This window comes from Anopheles merus, chromosome X (genome assembly GCF_017562075.2).
Source record: "Anopheles merus strain MAF chromosome X, AmerM5.1, whole genome shotgun sequence".
Taxonomy (NCBI): Eukaryota; Metazoa; Arthropoda; class Insecta; order Diptera; family Culicidae; genus Anopheles; species Anopheles merus.
Window position 1 is genome coordinate 14,071,827 of NC_054081.1, and position 21,007 is coordinate 14,092,833.

The 21,007-nt window shown below is 45.5% G+C and overlaps 1 protein-coding gene across 2 annotated transcripts; it reads right to left on the reverse strand.

Moving 5' to 3' along the window:
• Nucleotides 1-9,692: 9,692 nt before the first annotated feature.
• Nucleotides 9,693-12,652, reverse strand: LOC121591451 (apolipoprotein D). Of its 2 annotated transcripts, XM_041911950.1 has the most exons (6): nt 12,537-12,652; nt 12,367-12,473; nt 10,711-10,928; nt 10,363-10,618; nt 10,105-10,261; nt 9,693-10,027 (listed from the first exon to the last, which is right to left on the reverse strand). In XM_041911950.1, the coding sequence occupies exons 3-6, from the start codon at nt 10,840-10,842 to the stop codon at nt 9,916-9,918; spliced, it is 657 nt and encodes a 218-aa protein (XP_041767884.1). In that variant the 5' UTR covers nt 10,843-10,928; nt 12,367-12,473; nt 12,537-12,652; the 3' UTR covers nt 9,693-9,915. The 2 variants fall into 2 exon arrangements, with proteins under 2 accessions (XP_041767884.1, XP_041767893.1); XM_041911959.1 differs by lacking the exon at nt 12,367-12,473.
• Nucleotides 12,653-21,007: the final 8,355 nt, after the last annotated feature.

Sequence of the window (21,007 nt, forward strand, 5' to 3'; positions counted from 1 at the left end):
ATATCTTACCTTCTCCCTGTGGATTCTAGTGACCAAACGTTTACTTTTACTTTATATACTTCCGAGCATTTAGTTGTAATTTTTTACATAACACTCATCGAGTCACAGAGCCTTAAAGGTCTGATTGCTTATCAACTGCATCAGAATATTTTTTTTTTGAATTATAATTGCTTGAAGTTGATTAACTTCGAATTGAACATGAAGTCTAATTCATAGATGATGTTATTCTTGTAAGTAACCAAATACAATAATGATAATTTTGATGGGAAGGAAATGTCTCCCAGCCAATATGGATTGTAGTGCCATAATGTGTTATTCTCTACTTTTAAGCAATACGGCCTTTTTGAACCGTTCCTCCTGAAAAATTAAAAATTCATATGCAATTACCGGAGGAAAATTCAGGAATTCAGAGATGAAACTGATGATTTAGGGATGAAATTATACCTTCATCAACTACACGGTAGGTCTCCATAACACCCATTAATAGCATTCGTAGTTTTCTATTTGTTTGGAGATGCATTAAGTTCGATCTTGGAGCGCATCAGCTGACTGTATCTTACAAATGTCCTTCAATTTCGTCAACTTCAATCAATTTTTAATGCCCAACCATCACCCAATATCTCTTTCACCAATCGAACCATTCAAAACCCCATTTAGCATGCCAAACTAGCTCGCGGAATTTTGCTTCCATTGAGCCATAACCTACACCGGTGTGTTGTCGCCAGAACGAGCGACCGAGAGAGAGAGAGAGAGAGAGAGAGAGAGAGAGAGAGAGAGATCACAGGGCACCAGCTCGCGCGAAGGGCATCCAGGCGATGCCGCTGGGTTTGGCCGGTTCCACAGTGAAACGTAACGAGAAAAGCTCGTTCCGTTTTTTGGAAAGTGCGAATTTTGAGTGATAGTGTTATTTGCGTGTTTTATATATCTTTATTCAGTTCACAAGCTTTCTGTTCCGCGAGCGCGCGCGCGCGCGACTTTCTTCCCGGGGCGCAAAATGTTTGCCAATTTTTGTTTCAACCCTCTTCCCTCCCTTCCTGCCCCCGTCGCTCACTCTTTCACTCGCTTTCCTGCTGCCGCTCGTTTCGGGTTGTACGTTGCGCTTTTATTTTAGCGACCGGGAGGCTTTTGTTGTGCGTGTGTGTGTCTGTGTGTGAGACTTGTTGCTACTACTACTTGTTTTTCATCATCTTCTTCTGTCGACTCTCTTTCGTTCTTTCGGTTCTCAGGTTTAGTAGGTTGTCAACCCCTTTCTCTACCTCCTCCCCACTACCTCCTCTTTCACGGGTTGGTTTAGGAGCCTGCCAGTTTTGCACATGTGAATGTTTTCCCTTCTGTACCTTTTTTTCGCGGCTCTTCGTTCGCTTCATCAGTTCGCATCTTTCCCTTTTTTTTCGCCTCTCCCCATTTCGCACATTCCAGACCTTCATTTCCCTTTTCGACCAGTTTTCTGCAGTTGTCTTGCCGTTGTTTTCATTTTCTTTTGTACTGCTTTCTTCGGCCGCGAAGGGTGAGGGAGTGGAGAAGACATAGCTTTTTATCGCTTTTCTTTTGTCGTTTCCTTTTTATGAGTTGTCAATGGAGGTTACGTTCTTTAGGGTACGTTATCCTGCACATTATACAGGAGTAATGCTTCTAATTTCATCATCGAGAATCTATGCTATCCCCCTGTTCTACTCATTTGAGCTTCTATTTTCCTTGAGACATATGATATCCTAAATACATATTAACTAAATGGATATTAACAAAAGCCTAAAAAAGATAATTCACTTGTTTAACAGTTTCAATATTATGACATAAGCTCCAAATTTCTTGAAGCTCTATTTGGCAATTGAAAATATTGGAGTTTTTTCATAATCTTCTGATAGACACTGCTATCTTGAGCTTTTATTTAATTTTAGCCAATGTTGTATCTGTTTTTCCATAATTTTGGAAAAGATGTCCATCATATCCAAGAATGAATTTCTGTTCTTGGTTCCAACAAAACCTTAGGACCTCATTGTATTGGTTGGTCCAGGCCTGTCGCTAGACTAGTGATGGGTAAAGTTGGCGAAAATCCGGAGTCGACTCCGATCCTACTCGAAAAAATTTGAAGCCAACTCCGGAAGATAGGGCTACCCTGCATCCAGAGCCGTTTGGAATCGTCTGAAGTCCTCCAGAATCGCCTGGAGTTGTCCGGAATCTAAGTCGTCCAGCGTCGTCCAGAGTCCCTGGAGTCGTCCGGAGTCGTCCGGAGTCTGAGTCGAAGTCTTTCGGAGTTATCTGAAGTCGTTCCAAGTCGTCCGAATTCATTCTAAGTCATGGGGAGTCGGTCGTACTTGTACGGAATCGGAGTCTTTCGGAGTCGACCAGAGTCTTTCGGAGTCGGAGTCGTTCGGAGTAGGAGTCGTTCGAAATCGGAGTCTACCGGAGTCAGTGTTGATCGGAGTCAGGGCTGTTCAGAGTCTTATGATCAGGTATTTAATCTCCGAGTCAGACTCCTGCTGACTCCAGTCGACTCGAACTGAAAATTCTTAGAAAGAAAGGCCTGTTTAAGAAGTGCACACGAAAAACGAAAAAAAACTAAACGAGAAAAACTAACACCACGTACTGAAATATCTTATGACAAACACATTACACCGGCCGTCTTCGGCTGCTGATCAATCGCCGTAATCGGATCGAGGTCGTTGGTACGCTCCAGAGAACATACCACTACTCTAAACGTGATGAGATGCTTTCATTACTAGCTTGCAAGTACCTAACGACATTGCTTCATCCATGTTGAGCTGTATGTCTATAAATTGAATAAGCTCAACGCCAAAATTTGGTCTATACACGGTTTGCAGATTCCCCATCGAGTAGTCCTCCAATATCTTGGAGTGCTACTTTCTTTTCGTAGAACAGCTGCTGGGACAACAACGTTGTCTTCTCTGGAATACAAGAGCTTGGGACATTTTGGAGGTACTGTATACTATCAAAGAAGAAGGCCAGAACAAAAACACACATTTTAAAATACTCATCCCTGACTCTGGACATGGTGTGATGGTTTAGAATTTCTACCAACAACATTCAACCCGTAGACAAACGGTCATCAAATGTATTGTCCCAACCATTTATATCCCCAAAGCATGATTGTTCACCGCGTCGTCAAACAATACCGGTGTTAGCTGCGCCTCCAAAACACCGTCGTCCGGTTGACCCAGTGCGGGGCATTAGTGCACGGCCAGAATCTGGGACCCAAACAGGCAAGGTACATAAAAATTGAGACGTATCAACATCACCGGCACTATTGACTTACTCAGCGTTGCATCGCGTTGCATCCACCTGCGGATGGAGAGGAGCAGAAAAAAGGGAAAACCTAATAAAGCGGGGGTTTCACCTGCATCGGGTCCCACCTTCACCTTCTCCGTATTGTTGACAATTGCTATTTTTAGTAGGTATTTATGAGCTTTTCTTTCCCCTTTTTTGGCTCATCATTAGAGAGAGCTCTTCCACCCGGATTTGATGTTTCCTCTCGGTTATCCTCTCCCTCTCTCTCCGCCCGCCCCACTGCTATCGATTTCCACGGGAAGCGCTTCTAGTGCCTTTTACGGCTGCCGGAGATCCGGATCGGGCCCCCGGTATGGGAAAAGTGATACCAACAACAAACCAAGCGCAAACAACAACAGCAAAGAAATAAAAAAAACATACACACACATCAAGTGTATTGCACGGGAAATGCCACCAAGCTGCAGAACTGCAACCGAACCAGATGGCTTGTGTGAGTGGTGGGAGGGGAGGGGTCAGGGTACGTTTGGAATGGCAGCCACGCACCTTGCAGTACGCGCGATGGTTGCAGTGATTCGAAACCCATTAGTCAAGTGCAGAAGCCGGCCAGCTTCCCATCGGCATCCCGGCTGACGAGACGAAGAAGAGGGAAAAAATAATAAAATAAGAAGAAGAAGAAGAAGAAGAAGAAGAAGAAGAAGAAGAAGAAGAAGAAGAAGAAGAAGAAGAAGAAGAAGAAGACGCATGCACGTGATTCACGCGAAGGATTGGGCAGCCTGGCAACTGACCGGTTTCCGATTGAAGCCCCTCCCTTCCCCTCGCCCTTGCAAAGGGATCTTCTTCCGACAGCGGGAAAGGGTTTTCGCAGCGAAACGGAACGAAAGGGAAAGAAAATACCATTAGGGTAGATAAGAAGGAACAAAAACAAAAAAAAAAGAAATCAGTCACAAATATTTTCCCTTATTCCATTCGCTCCCCCTCTCCATTCACCCAAAACGTTTCCCCGCTGGAAGTCCCTTGCCGGCATATTGATTGGCTGGGCCCGTCGGCTTCCCATCGCATATGGTTTTCAAGCCGGACGACGCACCGGCGTTTGTGCGGCAGTAGGGCAGACGCTTGACCGGCTGCTTGGGTCGGCAAACGCTTGCGACGTCGTCGGCTTGAGATTCGTGCCCCACGGTGGGCACGGGGTCGGCCGGCGCAGATGCAAAAGAAAGCGAGAGAGGCTGCGGCCCCGGGTGCGTGCGAGCAGCATCGGGCACGCGGGCGGCCGAAAGGGAGAGCGATGGAATGTCACTGCTGCGAGATGCGAACGATGCGCACGGGAACCTACCCCTTTCCCACCCCCCTCCCCCTTTGGACTCTGCCAACACCCGGCCAAGTGCTCCCGAAGAAGTGAGAGTGAGTGGCTGCGGCTTCCGCGGCATGTGCCGTCCGCCGTCCACTGTTGCCGCAGCACCAGGGTGGGGGAAAGGGAGCAGCGAGAGGGAAGCGAAGAAAAGGGACAAAACAGAAGAGGAAAAAGATTAAGAAGAAGACGAGGAAAAAGAAGAAAAAACGTTAAGTGGATTCCAGCCAAATGAGGTCAGAGTTTCCAACGACAGCGACGTTTTCACACGCGGGCACGAAATAAAAGTGTCGAAACACGACCTCGGGCATGAATGACGGGCGAATTTGGCCCCACAAGCCAGGTTCGGAGACGAAAGGGGAAGGGAAGGAGATGAAATTCCGTGCCAGAACCAGAGAAAACACACACACACACACGCCCGGAAGATCCGGTAGACGATTGGAAGTCCGAGGTGTTTTCTTGGGATCCTGGACCACGCGGGCGGGCCAAGAATCGTTGGGCCGACCATCCCGATCTGCAACAAACACGCATACACACATATTACCAGTGGAGATGGGCGGAATAACGTGTGCAAAACACGTGTCGTAAGCAGTGAATTGGCATGCAGCGCGTCGGTGCAATGCGGCCGCGTCTTGCAGGTCGACCTGCGTATCATGCGTGAGCCGTGTCGGTAATTTGGCCTGCTCATCAGCATACCGGGTCAGCCGGGCTTTGGTGCGTCGTGATCTGCTTGCATGCGTCGGTGCGCCCTCGCACCCAGCCGTCCCGGATTGCGTTTGGAAAGCGGCTGCCGTGCCGGCTCGTGCCTTATCGTCCGCTATCGGCGCACCGGCATACCACCCAGCCAAGTGCTGCATAACAAACACACACAAAAGGGGGAAAACGGTGGTCAACTGGAGAACGAATGATGACGTGCTGTGATTGATAGAACCCACCCCGAAAAAAATGTTGTCACACATACTCACATACACACAAACCCACGCTACTAGCAGAGAAAGCACTGGTGCAGGCTAGAGATGAGTAACTCTCATTCAGATTCATGAAGCTCAATGAATGTTTGAAATCAATAAATGAATTTGAATCTCAAAATTGAAGATTCATGAATAGATTCATTAATCCATAAAGATTCATAATTCCCTCTGATGATTCAAGAATCTCCAAATCTCTGAAGATTAATGAATCTCTGAAAAACGCCATGAAATTCATGAATCTTCAGATATTTCGAATCTATAAAGACTAGAGATTCATGATAACAGATACAGAATTTTATAACTCTCATTAGTGTCTTTAGTGCAGATCTATAGAGATCCATGAGATATCTGCATGAGATATCGTCGTCAACTCTCGCATAAAATGACTTTAACAACATGTCTGTCATGACTTCAAGCCTCAAATGGATCCGTCCTCTTGTAGCAATGATTGACTAATTGTCTCTCTCGTGTATGCCTGCTCACGATGAAGCACGTCGTAATGACATTCCCAATGAACAATCATTCTCCAGAACGTTCTGTCCCTGGCTGCAGCTTCCCATCCATTTAGACACTCGATCTGCAACAGGTCTTGTTTCACCTGATCCAGCCATCGAGGTCGCTGTGCTCCACCGTGCCTCATGCCGAACTTGGTTCGCTGTCGAACACCATCTTGGTGGGGCAAGAGTTCTATCGTAGCCTGCCAGCCTTTGCCACCGTCAGGATGGTCGGTTCGCCGAACAGCTCAGCAAGCTCGTGGTTCATCCTTCTCCCCCGACCTCTATGCTCAAACACATCGCCAAAGATGGTCCGGAGGATGCGTCGGTCAAACACGCCCAGAGCGATTCCGTCCTCCGTTCAAATGGTCCAAGAGAACCACCGGCCAAATAAATGTACGACATATCTCACATTTCGTGCGGTCTTCCCAGATGGTCTGGCTCTCCGGCAAGCAGGAACTTTATCTTCGTCGCATTGAGTCTCAATCCAATTCTTAATGCTTCGCATTGTAATGCGATGATCGTACAACTGTACTTCGAGTACCGTCGCGGTAGGTCAGTTTTTGCTGACATGAGCCGAGGTGGATTAAAACATCGATCGAACGGACTTTTCAACACTTGATCGTCCAGGCGATCATAGAAACCTTTAGGAGGTTTCCCTTACTGGAAACGTTGGAGTTTAGAAGCCTTACCTTGGGAAGGGGGACATAACTAAACTCTTGAAATAAGTTTGAAGGCGAAGATTTTGGACAGCGTAATGTCCTATCTTGACAGTCCGAACGAATCTGACTTGCCACGGTTGGAATTGGTTTTATTTATACTCAAATGAAGTTAAGGGTTTCGCACATTGGTTCCGGGTTTTATGTTGGAAAGTTAATGTTTTCACTCAGCTAGTTACGTTTGTCTTTTGTTGACAAGAACGATGGTTCTTGTCACTAAGTTCCTGTTTTGGGTTTAATGCATATGCTGTTCCTGCTTTGGTTTACATACTGTTCCTCTTATGTTGTGTGTTTCGGTTGTTTTTGATAAGTGTGTCACATCTGTTATTTGTTTGAATGGACGGCCTGAACTCTTCCGGTTGCGTGCTATGGTATGATCTGATTTGCTGAATGTGTTATAATGAATGTGTTACAATGGTGTGGTTTGGCTTTCCAAAGTGTGTTACAATGTGTCTATAGCTGATAGTGTGTATTATAATCAGTTTTGTATAGCAGATATGCTACAGCATTACGCATACGCCTCACACACCTTCACTGTTGTCCTGCCGATTATATCGACCGGTAGAGGATCGTGCCACGGATGTCGTTGTCTAGCCCCGCGCCTCGAATGACACCTTCCAGGGCGATGTTGAAGAGCAGACAGGAGAGTCCGTCACTCAGAACCGTCCTCAGAACCCTGTGAGATTCGATCGATTCTGACGTGAAGTTCGATACTCTCACCTTGCACTGTACCCCGTTCATGGTAGCCTCTAACAGCCGGATCAACTTCCAAGGAAAGTGATACCGCTGTATAATGAGGATCAGGAGCTCTTGGCACTTCTGGAGGATCTAATCGGTTGCGTGGTACTAAATAAGTCCCGAAAGCCTGTTTCGACGGGCGTGACCGCGTAGGTGTCGTATTCTCCAAAAAGATGACTTTTTCTGATCTTGTGAGATAATAACATACAAATCTAAATATAAATATATAAATCTTTAGATTCATATACCTTTCTCGATTCAGGGATCTTTAGAAATTCGATTCGAGGTTCGAATCATTCTTCTATGAAGATTCATATGAATGAATCACAACGAAGGATTCATGGAGCACAATACAGGCGAGTGTTGTCTACCGTTGTTGTTGTTATTCTAGTTGCTTTTGTCTTGTTCCAGAAGCGTTGACGTTTGACTAGCTGTCAATCGGAATCGGCGTGGCCGGCTAGATCGGCTGCGCGAATCGGTGCGCTCGATCGACCTAAAACTAGTTTAGAGACGCACTCCAACAACAACAAGCAAACAAATCAAAACGAAAACAAAACCTCACTTTCGTGCCCGCCGGTGTTTCCAACGGTGTGTGTGTGTCAGTCCGTCAGCCCAGACTGTGAGCTCCTACCTTCGTCCGTCGGGCCCAAAACCCCGAAACGGAAACCGGGCCCGATCTCCGCTTTTGGGGTTTTGAGGTCCGGCTTTTCCTGAGCGTTGTGTGGGGGGGGGGGGGGGTGGAGACGGAGAGGGAGCGGGGTGACGATTCCAGGGCGAGCGGTCGGCCACTGGCGCACACATTTGTTCACCGCTCCCGGCCGTACGGCTTGTTATATTATTTTATTTTTATCGATAAGATGGAGGCTTCCCACACCCCTGCGACTCTTGGGACATCTTGCAGTGCCCTGCCACCGTGCCATCTGCAACCGGTGGGCTTGATGGTTGGCCGGTTTGTGGAGTCCACTTTTTCTTCGCTCCAACTGTGCTGGCCAGTTTTGCTGCTGCTGCTGGACGCAGGCCCATCTTCCCAAGAATGGGGGTCTTTTTTTGCCGCGTCTGTGGAAGGAAAGCAAACGCCTCGCGCAAACCACTTTTCTCGCTCGACTGCTTTTTCCGCCGCATCCCATTCAGAAATGGGAATGGTGCAGCAAAGGTTTGCCCCTTCTTCTCCTCTCCCCGCTCCATGCCCACCCAGAGATGTCCGGTAGCAGCCGGCAGCATGTCATTCGCCATCGAGGAGCGCGTCAGTGCGCTATGTCTGTGTGTTTTTTCGTTTGCCGTTGCTGCTGCTGTACCTCTTCCTTTACCGGACATTGGGAGCAAGACAGCAGGGTCGCATGGGGGGGGGGGAGAGGAAGGGATGAACGGTTGAGCCTCTTCAACTCTGAACACAACCGGACCCCGGGGTGACCGGTTAAGAATTGCAACAACAGCAACAAAAACGTCGCAACAAAATCCTCACCCGAGCGTCGAGCGAAAAGAAAAACGGCCACTTGATGGAGTACCTGTTTGACTTATATCTTGTGTGAAGGTTTTTCCCACCCCCTCACCCCCGTACCACCGTCCCGGGTCCGCAACATTCCCGTCTTTTTTTTCTTCTTCTTCTTCCTCTTTCCCTCCTGTTAAGGAGCCGTTCTCTGAAGAACCACCGTGCCGTGCCTGTCACCAATCCGTCGGCCCACTGCCGAACGTTTCGCGCCACGAGACTTTCCTTTCTCGTGCGAGCTTGCTGCGCACTTTCTCGCCCATACTGCTCCTGCGCGCCCAGGTCCAGGGATTCGGGGTCGCAAAATGAGTCTCTCCTGTTCCCTCTCACATAACCCTCTACCCGCACTATAACTCGATCGGTAACCGTGGCAGAAGGTGAAACTTCTGGCCCGTTGCATCGTACCGATAGGCAAGGTACTCGTGTGTCACCTGCACACAGGTCCCCGGTCGGCATCTTCTCCAAACTACAACCGCCCTTCTCCCTCCCCATTATCGGGCTTCAGAGCGGATACCGTACGGTTTTGATAGTCATCAAATGATTTCTAATCATGTTTACGTACACGAGGCAGGCAGCTCGCGGTCAGGTGAGGTGAACGAAGAGATGAAAGCACGGTACGTTCCATTGAAGAAATCCGCGTGTACCAGGGGATATTCAATTACGGTGCGATGAGTTGGAAAATGGACATAGCTCATTAAACGATTCGCAATTATTATTATGATGCGATGTGGTTGGGAATCCGGAATGTCCTCTACTTTCTGCCTCTACAGCATCTAGATCTGCTGAGGATGTGTACCCTTTGTCTGTCTCTCTTTTTATAGATTTCTCTTAGTTATCTCCCGATCTCCAAGAATTACATTACAAGTACTCCTAGAATCCCCAGACATTCTTCAAAACCTCAGGCATTCCATCTGCTCTACGGCGCTGTTTGGTAGGAGTAGTAGGCATTCGGATCCATCCTGGTACAGTTCGTCTGCGGGATGGGGAACATGTTCTCGACATCTATATCGTACCTCGGCAGCTTCTCGCTGTGGACCGAGCCAAAAAACAACAGAGTTATCAGCAAATAGAACGAGCATCATCATCATCATTGTCAGCAACTCACCGCAAAAAGTTGATCACATTCTGCCCGAGGGTAGGCTCACGGGCAAGCATCAGCGCCGAGAGGTACTTCTGGGATTTCGTCTTCTCCGCACAGTGCATGATGAGGGCCCAGCTCCGATAGTCCGTGTCAATCACGTAGGTGTTGTAGATCTCTTCATCTGTCGACGGGGAAAGGTGCAAATCAGCCGCACTCCTACTCAGGTGCCTCTCTCTCTTTCTCTCTCTCGCGTGAAGCCTACAGAATGTACGCGCTACTCACAGCTACTCTCTGCGTGCACCCAGTGCGCCGGCTGGCCGTAGTTCGGAATGATCCAGGTAATGTTGCCCTGCTGGAAGGTGGCGAGCGGGTCGTCCAAAAACACGTACGTAAAGTTCATCGTCACGTACCCATCGGAGGTGACGAACGAGCTGCGCATGCACCCGTACTCCGGGAACATCTCGGTCGAGGCGAAGTACTGTATCACGTACCAGGAGCCCATCATCGCGTTCAGCCCGAAGTTGCGCATCGCCCGGACCTGCGGCGGAAGCGAAGGGGGAGATATGAGTTGGGTTTTGTCTTTTATTTCAGCAAACGAGGGCCAGTACACAGGCCCTTGGGGCCAACCACCTTCGGGCAGCGGTCGTTGCGGGGCCGTCGTCGCGGTATCTGCCCAGCCCCATCGTCGACGAGCAGGAGGAGGAGCAGCAGCAGTGCCACCAGCAGACAGCAGCTCCGGGCGTGCAGCGTCACACGAACCATACTGTCCCGCCCGCTGTCTCGGTTGGGGTTGTGTGAGTGTGGGAGTGCTGAGGACCTGGGTGTAGTCGCTCGGGCCGTTGGTTTCGCTGCAAGTAGATGCACACCGGGATGTAACAATCTTGGGCCCATTTACGTCAGCCAAAAGTATTCAATTACTAATCTAATTGCAGATCGCGCGGCGAGTAGCTCGACAATCGATACGGTTCCCCAACCCAACCCACCATGTGCGCAACTTTCCTCCTTTCCCATTGTGAAATCCAAAAGCCCAACCGCGAAGAGTAGCGAAAACGGGGAAACAAAAACGTCATATACACACACACGCGCGCGCGCGAGCGAACACATTTCCTTCTTTTCGCGGAAAGGGAACTTTCGCCCGACTGCCAGAGAAGGTAATTTTCAAGGGCCTCCCCATGCTGGCATATAGGTACGGACGGCTGCTTCATGCTGGCTGCCAGACCCCGCATCCCTCCCCACTTCATCTTCTTCTCTATGCTGCCGAAATCGAAATCATTCCCGAAATCCGACTGCCCACCGGTATCGGTAATGTTTGTACAGTTTGTGTTTGATTGGCGAAAACAAATGAAGCAAATCGTTTTCCCAACCTTTTTTCGTTCGCACTTTGGGAGCTGCTCGGCGGTAGGGCCGGAATGGAGGGTGGGGAATCGATGTTTTCACCCAGCACCCACCGCAGAGATGTGAATGAGATTGGGTGTACGAGATGGTTTGGTGGCTTGCTTTGCGTTTGTTTGTTTTTTATTTTTTATTTCGCCGTTAAAACAAATTATTGCCCCGATCGTATCGGTTTCGTTCGAAAGCAGAAACATTCCAGAGCAGCTTGCCGTGGGGAGGGGGATGTATGTGGGGAAGGGTTTGCAGATCGCGGGAATTGATGAAAAAATACGTAAACGAAATTAAAGCAAAGCAAAAACCAAACACACACACACACACTTTAAATGCTAGGTAGCAATAAAGGGAAGTGAAAATTCCGATGCCATTCAATCACAAACTCTCCTTCCTGCACCACCTTTTTTTGTTGTTGTTGCCAAGTGTGGCAGTTTAACACAAACACTGATTTTATGTGTTTATCTTCGATTTTGGGATGCAAGAAAATGAGCGAAAAGGAGGAGCAAAAAACGTCAATTAACTTCCGGGGTGGTGGAAGTAGTGGTGGATGGTGCCGAAATGATTAGACTGAGAGCGTCATGCGCGCACGTGCGCGGCTCAAGCTCCAACCCGTGTTGTTTGGCACGCGTTTATGGAGCCGACGGGAAGGGGAGAATTATTTGGAAAATAGCAATTAATTAAGGAAGGTGCGCACACTAATACAATATATGTGTATGATGGATAGAAAACACTTTTTCTTTTTTTTTAACACGGAGGTGGGGGCTAAGAGAAAGAGTAACCACCAAAGGGAATGGAGGAGAATTGAACACTGGTCTGGTCTTGTACTCTACCGGTGCTTTGTACCAATAGACTACCGGGACGCTCTCACGATGCGAACACAAAATTCAACAAAACACTTACACCAACACGACAATAATCAACGTGCAAACTAGGAGTTATCTAGGAAGAATTGTCTCGTAGCAATTGAAACAGCAGCTATTTCCTTTCTGATTGTAGATTTGTTCTTGCTATCGGTTGAAGGATGTCTGATTAATCGGTGGGATCAACACTTAAAAACCCGTGCTACTCACAAGAGCTTCGCTAGCGGCAACACTGAATGCGTTTTGACTCGTTACAGCGTGTTCCAGTGGTATGTAGAACATAACAACAACAACAAAACACACGATAAAGTGATCGTCTCGTTCTCGTGCTGAAGCTTGCGCAGCTTGAGGCCACTAGGCGATAAGCGGCTCAGATATGGTTCGTACGAATGCAGCGGAGAAGCATCTAGAACAGGGATCGGCAGTCTTTACAGAAGCTTTTTTTGTGTGTGCTGAATATGCAATTAAAATATTCAGATTTTTATTTGGAATAGACATCATCTAAACTATGATTTATAAACAAATGAACGTAAATAAATAAATCAATCAATCAATCAATCAACAACCAATTATAATGTCTATTTTGTGAATAAAGTGTAGTAAAAAAAGTGTCAAAAATTCTGAAATGTCTATCACTCCACATCATGTTTCGATTGTTAGCTACATTCAGATTAAAAATTTACTATGTGTATAACAGTAGGAAGTGCGCTAATACTACAATGTAAAAATCGTTGAAGATCTTTCCAGAACCTTTTCCTTCAGGAAAGATTTTGAAAACTGTTGATTTTCTGGAAAAAATATTATCCACGGGTAAGGTTGAATGATTTTCAATCGTGCTCTTGTAGCATCAATTTGTTGTGATACTGCATATTTTAGTCCATTTTTTGGGTTCATATCATAGTTTTTTTAATTAACAGACAATAACCCGGTATAAGGTATTTTTCTACCCGTATAAAGTATTTTGCAAGCCACAAATGGCTTGCAAAGAAGAATGTTAGTCTTTAAGTATATAAATGTTCAACCGATTGAAAGAGGCGAATGAAGTCAATTGACTCAAAGTCTCTATAAAAATAAAAAAGCTTTTATTACCGCTATAAGTGCTGTACATTTTGGATAAACATCATCAACTAATATAGGAAGATCAATAACGACAACATATTAAAAAAACACAATAATACACCAAACAAAAAAGCGATTCTACGTGTTGTTTGTGCTTCATGTTCGCGTTTTAAACAAACATAAAACTATTGACAGATCAATTTGACAGCAACACGTGGAGTCAACGAGATACATTTTAAACAAAATATGAGACATCTCTAGCATTCTTCTATAATACCAATTCCGTACGATTAGAGGTGGCAGTGATATTTCTCCAAACCATTGAAAATTGAAGATATAAATATAACATTTCAAGCTTGATATGAAATTACCATAAAACACGCATTTAAAGTTTTTTTAAGTTTCATAAATTCAACCAATAGATCGAATACAGTGGAATGCACATGAAGAATAGAAGCAATACATGAATTCTAAACCATGAAACTGAGATTAAACTGTTTGAATATTAATACCATCAACTCAAATCGACTCCTCAAATAATCAGAATCAAAGAAATATCAGATCGACTTTTCCAAACCATCCATGATACATTTCACTGTCAACAATTCTTTTAAAATGAGATGTTCAACCATGCTGTACTCCATAAAAAAATAAAAATTTGTATGCTAGGAAAAATTTTGTAAACGACGCAGGATGATGACAAATTGCCAAACACTGGCCTGAAACATGGCCACCACACAAGAATGGCGAGAACTCTCAAGTCAGACTTCACCCGCGTCCGGAATAGGAAATGCTTCAGATAACTCCAATGCCACAATGTGACGTCAACGTACCTCCTACACAAACTGTATGTAAAACAACGGCTCTACTCCATGCTTGCCCATTCTGCGGGTCATACGATATTCACCTATCTTCGCCGTTCGTCCAAACGGAACCGCATCTGAATCAGAGCTCCCAAACAGCAAAGAAAAAAAGGGCGCCCTAGTGCCACCGCAGTGCAGTCGTAGTTGAATGCAAGGTCGCATCTCCGGGTGTGGACCTACCGGTCGCACACCGTTGGGACCTTCCGAAAGTTTCCTCCCCCAAGACTGCAGAGCCCCAAGAGCCCCGCTGCTCAGAGTGACGGTGACACAGTAAGCGCTCAAAACAAACCAAGTTCGGCAAACCCGTTGTCAACTCGCGCGGACCGGATGAGGCTTGGGCTTCATCTCTGCTCCCCTTTGCTGGATCTCTTTCGACCAGCGGCCACCGACGCGGCTCGGCCACCGGGCACCGCCGGCTGTATCCGGTTGGCCCCAAAACAGTAACAACAACAAAAAAGGCCGTGAACAGCGGTGACACGAGACACCAGCGAAAGGGTATCAGGAGGGAACCCCTATCATCGCCGAACCTTCACTGGACACACACACCCTTTCTCCTCTTTTCTCGCCGCCGGTAAGGGCAACGCGCACAAAAGTCGTTCGCACGTAAACGTAAAAGGGCAGCAAAGCACAACTGGAACCGGGCTGGGGATCGTTTCGGGTTGCCTTTAGTATACCGCGCGAGCGGCAGGCTGGATTTCATCGCAACTATTTCAGGAGCTTCATGCCAGGGTGGACGGCAACGGTGGGAGAGGAAACCGAACACGGCTTTGACAGGATTGGATCGATCGATGAAATCGTAAAGGGTTTACCTGCGATCGCTACGAAAGAGGAAGCAAGCAAATAAATAGATAAAAAAATCACACACACAAACACTCACACACACACACACACATGTACAGACACATATTGGGAGGGAAAAGAGTGCACATGAAGCAGGTGAAGCAAAAGCTGGTGGAACCGGACTACGGATCTGGATCACTTTTTTTTCTAAATCGGGCACCAAATGGACCGTCGGCTGCCCTGGTGCCTCGGTCGAGCCAAAGTGTCGTTATCAGTGGGGGGAGAGCACATAAAAAAACAGTTCGTAGAAGATGATACACACGAGCAAAAACAGAGTAGCTGATGCGAACTGCGACATCGAAGCGTACCTTGCGGAAAGTTCAGAAGATCTCCCTTCAGTGCGCAGTCAGAGCACGCAAAACCCTGTCCCCTGTCAGCCGGGGATTGTTGTAGATAACCCCTCCCCCCCCCCTCCCCACCCAGCAAAAGCATAACGGTCATTATCGCCAGCATCACTGTCCTCCGAAAACTGAGCCCGCTCTCCCCACCCGTCCACGGCAACAATCTTGCAACAAAGCGTCTTAGAAATACGCGAGGCACGCACGCAAAACTCCCAAACCGCTGCCAAACCCGGCGTTTCAGCGAGTCATCGGCGAAAGTTCGCGGAAAGGAAATCGACTGCAGGCTTCTTTTGCCCTCCCCTCCCCCCTCCAGGCATCCCTTCTAAGCCTTTTTCGGGCACGCGCGAACCTTCGCGCAAACAAAAGCCATCGGCCATGCGCAGAAAAAGGGCTGTCGCTGCGCCATCTTCCATCCACTGGTGGAATTCCGGCGACATTCCGGCGACACACACACACGTGGACTCTGCAGCTTCGCGAAAGTTTGAAGCTGGGAAAGGATGGAAGGTATGGATGGGGACCAGCAGATTCATTCACAGTCACGGCGGCACAAATGTGTGGTTTGGTCGATGCAAATAATGTGTGCGCGCGCGCGCATGCGTACGACTTTCTCGTTTGACCGATTGGCCCGAAACGGTTTCGGGGTGGCATCCTGGGAAGGGTACACTCTATCCTTGGACGGGACAGTACGTTTGTTTGATGCAAAGTGTGAAAAGAGATGAACCGTGAACGAATTTAGCAAGAAACGATATGAGAATTATCAAAAAAGGAGGAGTGATACAGGAATTTTGCAAATCATTTTAGAATGTAAACGTTGTTCACCGCGTGCAAGATGGTAATCCACATCAATCTGATATTTAATTTCTATCATACAGGGTTTTCCAAGCCATTTCCGATTGTGCACATTATAATAAACCGTCTCCAAGATGTTTTTCAACAGCTGTCGCCGATTGCATTGGCATTACGATAAAATTTCAGTTTTTACACATGATTTTCAACACATCACAAAGAACTGTCCAACTCAATCCTTCTTAAGACGTGTTGAAAATTACGTGCATGAACTGAAATATTATTGCGAAGCAAATGCAATATTTCAGAGCTGTTGAAAAACATCTCGCAAGTAATGAAAAATGGTGTTGACATTTATAATTGACTCGGATAATACTATAATAATTTTTAATTTCTTCAGTATGATTTTCGACATTTTCATCGTCTAGTGGCATCGGCATTTAAAATTAATACAGGAGTTTCTATGTCACTTTCCAACGTGCACATTGATCACCACCTTCAAGATGTTTTTCAATAGCTGCAACTCCTGTTTTACATGCATTTGGATGCAGCTTTTTTGCGACACCACAACCATTTAATTGCGTTACATGGGTTTTCCAATTCATTTTCAAATGTAAACATTACAGGGGTTTCCAAGTCACTTTCGAAAGTGCACATAATTATTCATCACCTCCAAGATGTTTTTCAACAGTTTTAAAATGGTGTGATTGTTTCATAGTGAAATTTCAGTTTTTACACATGATTTTCAACACATAACAAAGAACTGTCAAACTCAATCCAGCTGGAGATGAATGAAAACCATGCTGAAGAAATTACAAATTATGATAATGGTAGTGAAATATCAGATTGATGTGGATTGCACGCGGTGAAAAACGACGTTTACATTCGAAATTGACTTCGAAAACCCTGTATTTTTTACCGCGTGCCATGTTTCATATAATAATAATGAATATTTTTTATTTTAATTTATTTTAATCACTTCAACGGTCTGTTGCCATCGTTTTTTCGCCGGTTGCAAATCATGCTGAAGAAGTTAAAAATTATTATGATGAAAATGTAATATCAGATTGATGTGGATACATATCTTGTGCGCGGCGAATAAGACACGTTTACATTCGAAAATGGTTCGAAAACCCCTGTAAAGAACGATAGGGAAAGTAAGCAACGGGCAGCATAAAATGGCACGACAATTGCTGACCAAAAGTTGGAATCAATCGTGCTGCGGTTAAAGAAGACATAAGTTTGTAAAACAACGAACAGAAGTTAGCAAACGACGAACAGAGACGAGATAAAAGCGACATAATAAACCACTACACAAAAGCACCAGTGCCACGCGGGGAAGATGTCGAGAAGGATGTGTGTAGGGAATGGGGTTTTTTTTGCCCAAAAACGACTGCTCGAACGGAGCAGCAAAAGAGGAGAAAGATATAAAGCCGGTGAAGGGGTCAAGCGCGCAAAACTCCGGCCCGTGCCCCCAGTGGACTACATTGGACGCTGGGTTCGCGGCGTCCGCAAACGGCACCAATCCTCCTGCTCCTATCCTCCCCCTTTCACCCGCACAAAGATATCCCGGAGGCTGACCATATGCATGGGTCCATTCGTCTCTCCGTTCGTGTGTGTGTGTGTCGTGTGGTTGAGATTAGGTTCGGATCATAAAACTGTCCGTCCGGCTTTCTAATTTGATTTGGGCTCCACACGCCCCCTGCCCTTCCCTTTGAGGCAAATTTTTGGGCAGCCAACCGTGTGGAGAGGGGAGCACAGGTGCAACAGGTGCGGAAACGTGAAAGAAGGTGCGTCATCGGGCGAAGGCTTCGGTATGCAATCGGGCAGAGTCTTGGGGGGGGGGAAAGGAGAATGGCAATAGCGCTTGTCACCTGGTTTGGCTTCGCTGTCCACTGCCACACTGTCTCGATGCCCCGAGCCACCGACGCCGAAACACGTTTTAGGGGCGGTGAAGTGAAGTTCGGCGGCACGCACACCGGTGCCGGCAAGATCACGGCCAATCGGTCATCCATCGATCGGACGCTTCCTGTCAATCGGTGTTGGGTGCTGCCGGTGGGTTGCGGATTGCGCAGGAATGCTGTGTTTCCTGTCTCCCGCGGGTCGCTCTGATGGCGCTTTTCAAGGAGCTACGGTGGCAAAATGTCTCCAGAAGAGACAAAAAAACCTTCAATCGGCGATATGATGCTTAACTATTTCCGTTCCATTCTTCCTAAAAGCTTGCTTCGCTTCTTTGAAGTACACAAAGTCACCCAAGGATTGATAGTTGGAAAACATCAGTAAAGAGGATTATTCTAGCATTTTATTCAGCTTGAGTTGAGAAATTTAACGCGATTGCTGTTTGAAAGGTTCACTTGTTCTTTTAGAGGTCCTATAGGGTAAATACTTATCCGAGTCTACGTCGGATGAATTCTTAGGTTCTTCGGGAGTTTCTCAAGGTAGTGTGCTTAATCCCCTTCTTTTCCTATTATACCTTAATGATGTTCGTTTGATTCTTCCTGCAGACAGTCATCTTCTTTACGCAGTGGATCATAATCTCTTCTATCCCATTAACTCTATCTCTGATTGTTTTCTTTTCCAGCCACTATGGCATTACACTATCCCAATGGTGATGTATCAAATATGCTATCCCTGCTCCAGAATTGCTATATAAATGTTCTGTTTTATCATTGACTCGTTCTTCGATTTCGATTACTCTTTAAGTATGTTTGTTAAATACAACTATGCTTTCTCTATTTGAGAACTTGCGGTAACTTTTGATGGTAAGCTCTCTTTTAATTCGCACCCTGAGAAACTTGTTGAAAAGACAATGAAGACCTAAAGTATTCTTCGTAAACTCACTGCATGCCTAAGTACGCTCTACTGCAGTTTAGAGCGTTCTACGCTTGATAATGCCAGTGTGGTTTGGCATGCCACTGGTAATACTCTGATAGAAATAGTTTTCTTCGTGGATGCTGCTCCTTTCATGCCACCATAGAATGTACCGTGTCAATTACTGGGCAATTACACATTTGAATGCCGAGAAAATAAATCCCAAGCTATTTTCATTACCAGTTTGTTTCTTCGCGAATTTGAATGTCTCAACTTATTTACCAAATTACCTCTCTATGCTCCATCGCGATCACACCGTCCCAGAGATCCCGTATTGATTCCTGCACGACGTACTAATTAAGGACAAAATGATCCTTTGCCTGTCAGTATGTAACATTTTAATTCGTTTTACCCTTACTTCGATTTTTATATGTCTTTTTCTATATTACGTGCTCGGCTTGCTCCGTTGGCTGTCACGCATCCCTCTTTGTTATGACAGTTTAACGATTTCTTTCTAGTCTACGGTGATATCATACATAAGATTGAGTTAGTTAGTTTTTAACCTCATATGTATGATTTGTATTAAGTCTTATCGTAGAGCTTAACCACAAAGGCAGACAGTTATTCTAAAATAAAGAAATAAAGTCTCGTAAGAAAAATCAATCGAAGCAGGCAGCCGAGGCCTTAGTAGGCGTCAAATCGTTAGACCAATTCTCGGAAATGATTTTCCAATGCGCTCAAAAAATTGAAACGTACGCTAAAAACCAAGGATTTTTTTCAATAGATAATCAAAAAAGATGATCTATTCTAATCCATTTTTATTGAATTATCCCTTTTCGATCCTTTTGATCAAAATTGGTGTTTATGGCATGATGTGTTGCGAACATTTTTTTACTAGTTTAATTCCAGTGCACGGTTAAATCTGAACCTGCTTCTCTGAACGTCAGTCTTTCTTTTCTTTTTCTTTCTAGTATGGATACACATTCTATCTAGGCGATTGATAACAGCGCATGACTGACACTCTCAGCCATAGAGATAAACGGTTATAAACCTGTGCGATGAGGGCAGCAAAAGATAGTGATTTCTGATGAAGTGATAAGATGTTCTCCAAAATTGAAAGAGACAGCTCAGGGCTATTTTTGAGCACATTGAATGAACTGCTTCTCTTCTGCCATTTGTATCTTATAAGTATTGAAGTGTTATTTGGGCTGGATTGTGGCAATCAATGAATCAATGTCAGCTCGAACGACTCAATAACATACATGTCCTGGATTCACACCAACAATGAACAGTTCTCCCGTAGCAAGGGAAAAAACATGTCTTATCTATTCGATTATATCAGCACTGTAAAAAGTGTTACTGAAGTTATGGGTGTTGCTAATAGTAGTAGAATAGTTTTACTCTTTCACTAAACTATTATTAAGCTTTGTTTTTTATATAAATTGGGTAATTATGAAAAATCAAAGACATAACACAGCACAGGACACCAATTTGGAATGAATATAGAAAATATCTGAAATTCAGATTTCAGATTCAGAAAATATCTGAAATATTATTTAGATTATTTCTTTTGAACATGCATTCCGTGTATCGTTCTTTTTTCTGATAAGGAGGCCCATGCCGTTCCTCAATTTTCAGAACTATTCCCATCACTAATTTATATGAGAATCGTAAAGCCGCTATTAGAATCAAGGCAGTTTAGATACAAAGTAAAACTATTTTTTTTTATTAATATTCAACTCGAGACAACTCGTTTGCAAGAATTGAATAAGTTTGCTAAATTGTAAATTTAACTATTGACTGCTCAGCATTTGGTATATTGTATTCTTGCAATCGATATGGCTCAACATGACGATGAATATTGCTAAGAAAATACGGGTTATTTGCAATAAAAGTGCCTCATTCCGAAGAGCAGGTTTTGTTATTAATTCGGTAGCTTATTCATTTTTATAGAGACTTTGGTACCATTGGCCCAATTTGC